The sequence below is a fragment of the Palaemon carinicauda genome, chromosome 7, assembly GCF_036898095.1.
Source record: "Palaemon carinicauda isolate YSFRI2023 chromosome 7, ASM3689809v2, whole genome shotgun sequence".
NCBI lineage: Eukaryota > Metazoa > Arthropoda > Malacostraca > Decapoda > Palaemonidae > Palaemon > Palaemon carinicauda.
In genome coordinates, this window is record NC_090731.1 from 2678815 (window position 1) to 2682430 (window position 3616).

Genomic DNA, 3616 nt, shown 5'->3' on the forward strand with positions numbered 1-3616 from the left:
ATGTATATATATATATATATATATATATATATATATATATATATATATAATATAAATGTACATATATATCCCCAATATAATAGAGAATGTATCAGGCTATATATATATATATATATATATATATATATATATATATATATATATATATATATATAGAGCCAGGCACTTGCTCTTTATTATATAGGGGATATATATATATATATATATATATATATATATATATATATATACACACATGCACACACACACATATATATATATATATATATATATATATATATATATATATATATATATCGGGTCACACTGAGCTCTCCCCCATCCCTCGAATAACGGGAACAGAAAGTAGTCATACCCTAGTAAAAAGGGTGTGGGTGTGTGTGTGTGTGTGTGCATATCTATCTAAATAAATATCCTGTGATTAGTTCTAGATGAAATATCCTTCTACACACAGGTACACAGTGTAATCACATATTTTGTACCACTGTTGAAATACTTATAATAAAGGTCTCCATGATAATGACTGAATCTATTCTGCATTCGTGGTTAACTTGGGTTACATTTTTCAATGGAAGGTGATTTGAGAATGAAAAATGTTCCTTGCAATATCAACATGAGAAATTTTATCAAATACTTTAATGTACTAAAAATATGATCCATTAGTGGGTACATTGTTAATCATGTGTTGATTACACATCAGAACTGAATTTTGAAAACAAAATATTTAATTCATCACTATGTATAATTAAATATTTAATTCATCACTATGTACAACTGCATTAATAAGATTTATTGGAGGGTACATTGTTAATTATATGGTAATTACACATCAGAACTAAATATTGAAAAAACAAAATTATCACTATGTACAATTTAATAAACACGATCCACGTGGAGTACATTATTAATTATATGTTAATTACACATTAGAACTGAATACTGAAAGTAAAACACTTATATTATCACTATGTACAATTGAAGAATCTATTCCTTCAGTCACCGTTCAAACACATTTCTAAAAAACGCAATTTCTTAGTTTCTGACATTTCGAAAGAAAGTACCTCATTATAAGTTTCAGTTTTCAAGATCCCGTAGAGGAACTGTCGGCATCTTTGACCATCAGTAATGAAAATGCGTCCATTTCTGGTAACGCTTGGATGTCGTCGAATGCACTCAAGTTATCGTCGAAATCACAAGACTCTTCGTCAGGTAAAAGGTCGCTCAGATCACTGACGCTTCCAGGCGAAGTCCGCAAGTGATCCGGCTTGAAATAGCGCTGGTTGGCTGGATCGGGGCTGCAAACGGAAGGCTCTTCCAGATGAAAACCATCCAAGAAAGATATATCGGATGGACGCCCGCCTTCCAGTATGTGCGATAGTGTCCGTATGTAACTGACGGCCAATTTAAGCGTCGTAATCTTCGTCATGGAGGAAGCTTCTCGCCTCCTGCAGAAGTCTGGTAGAATCCGACGGAGGGTTTCGAAGGCGTTGTTTATCTCCTTCATTCGCTGGCGTTCGCGAGCATTCGCGGTCTTCCTGCGGTATTTGGAAAGCGGGGCAGGTCGAACTCTGGACGCCTTTGATACTCTTCCCGGCTCATCTTCTCGACGTTTCTCCGCCTGTACTCGTCTGATTACGTTGCGTGGTCTTAGGCCATACTTCTTGGCAGCCCCGGCAGATGACCTCAACTGGACGCCATCAGTCGTGCCTCTCTCGTCCTTACCGCTACCACTATCAGAGTACTTCATCGAGGGATTTGTTCGAGAACTAACGTTCTCGACTTTCGTATCTTGTCTTACGATCATGGTTTCGTCAACTGACTCTGAGCATCAGTTTCCGAGTGAGATATAGCTGAAAATGTGGCTTTTTTTCTCGTGAGGATTCAATCTTTATAAGTAATAAGTTTCTTATTCACTTATCGAAACGTGTCTGTGATATCTATTTGGGTATTTGATAACCATTACAGAGATTATTGCAACCAGTGGATGTCGTGAACGAGATGGTATCACTCAGCAGGCGATTGTTTGTCATACCAAATCATAAACAGAAACTTTTGGTGTAAGCTTGTATATGTCAAATTGCCCAAAGAAAAGAGTTATTTTGATACAGACGATTTCTCTATATTCGGGTATAAAGGCTTAAATATAAACATTCCTTTAAAAAGGGCACCTACATTTACAATACCAGCACTGAATAATTCATTCATTTTATTCAATGCTTTTCACAGTTGTGGGCTACAGCACTGAATAATTCATTCATTTTATTCAATGCTTTTCACAGTTGTGGGCTACAGCACTGAATAATCCATTCCTTTTATTCAATGCTTTTCACAGTTGTGGGCTACAGCACTGAATAATTCATTCCTTTACATTCATTGTAAGAGTAAATTCCTTTTTTCTGCTTTCTTGTCTTCCCTTGTGCCTGTTTCTTTCAACAACTTAGACTTAATTCACTATTGATATTCGCAATATTCAAAGACTTTTTAACATTTCACTATTCCATCTTCTAGCACATTTCTCAATGTTAGAATTAGGTCTTTACTGTCAAATATTTTCCGTAAGAAAAAACGGTAAATGCCTGGCAACATTTATTCCAGGATTTTTACCGCTTTAAAAACAATATTGACGTTAAGGAGTGATATTACGGTCACCAACCCGTAAAAGATAGTAACAAATTAAGGTGAAATTACGGTCGCCTGTATTTTTACTGAAATACGGCTGATGACAGAATATTTCTAAGGAGAATTTCCCATTAAAATGATGGTTTTTTAACAGTGTCTTAAAACACACCATTCGTAAATTTATCTGAGCTACGGCTGAGAATAGAATTTCCGATTAAAATTGCGGTGTTTTTTTAACTATTAAAAAATATTTTTCATAAACTCTGGTCACAAAAATTGGGTCACTCTCTTACTGAATAGTCAACTTGGCTATTTATGTTTTTGTTCATATTTATCACTTTAAACAATTAGCTTCCTCTGATTTTTGTTTTTCTAAATCACTGTTAGAGTACACTCGGACACACTATTTTATGTCATTTCTCTTCCTCTTGTTTTTTTTCTTAAGTTTTAATAATTTGTATATGAAAGATTTGTTGACTGTTGTTACTGTTCTTGAAATATTTCATTTCAATTGTTAATTACTTCTCTTTTAGTTTATTTGTTTCCTTATTTACTTTCCTCACTGGGCTATTTTTCCCGGTTGGAGCCCTTGGGCTTATGGTATCCTGCTTTTCCAAGTAGGATTGTAGCTTAGCCAGTAATAACAATAATAATAATAATTTTCATAAAAAAGGACTTTGGAGTCTTTTAATAGTCCTTAAAAGAAATTCTCATTTGGAATAAGATTTGATTGATATTTTTCACTGTGATTCGGAATCGACGGCAGATATATATTCAAAGTCCACATTCAAATAAAAACAAACTATTGCAATTATCAGAGCTGAAAATATTTTTAATTTTCAATAGAATTTTAGTGAGAAAATTATTCAAGTGAGTCTTAAAATACACTTAAAAATTGAAGGAAATATTTCAAGACTTTTTTTTTTTTTCAATAAATTTGTAATTTTTTGCAATGACTTTTTTTCCCTTAATATCAAAATATTTTCATAATTTTGGT

The 3616-nt window shown here is 33.4% G+C and overlaps 1 protein-coding gene across 1 annotated transcript; it reads right to left on the reverse strand.

Moving 5' to 3' along the window:
• Positions 1-306: 306 nt before the first annotated feature.
• On the reverse strand, positions 307-2825 carry LOC137643446 (class A basic helix-loop-helix protein 15-like). The gene has a single exon (XM_068376224.1). The coding sequence runs from the start codon at positions 1802-1804 to the stop codon at positions 1082-1084; it is 723 nt and encodes a 240-aa protein (XP_068232325.1). The 5' UTR covers positions 1805-2825; the 3' UTR covers positions 307-1081.
• Positions 2826-3616: the final 791 nt, after the last annotated feature.

Excerpts from the sequence above, each read along its gene's own strand:
- LOC137643446 (XM_068376224.1), bottom strand. The coding sequence starts at position 1,804 with ATGATCGTAAGACAAGATACGAAAGTCGAGAACGTTAGTTCTCGAACA.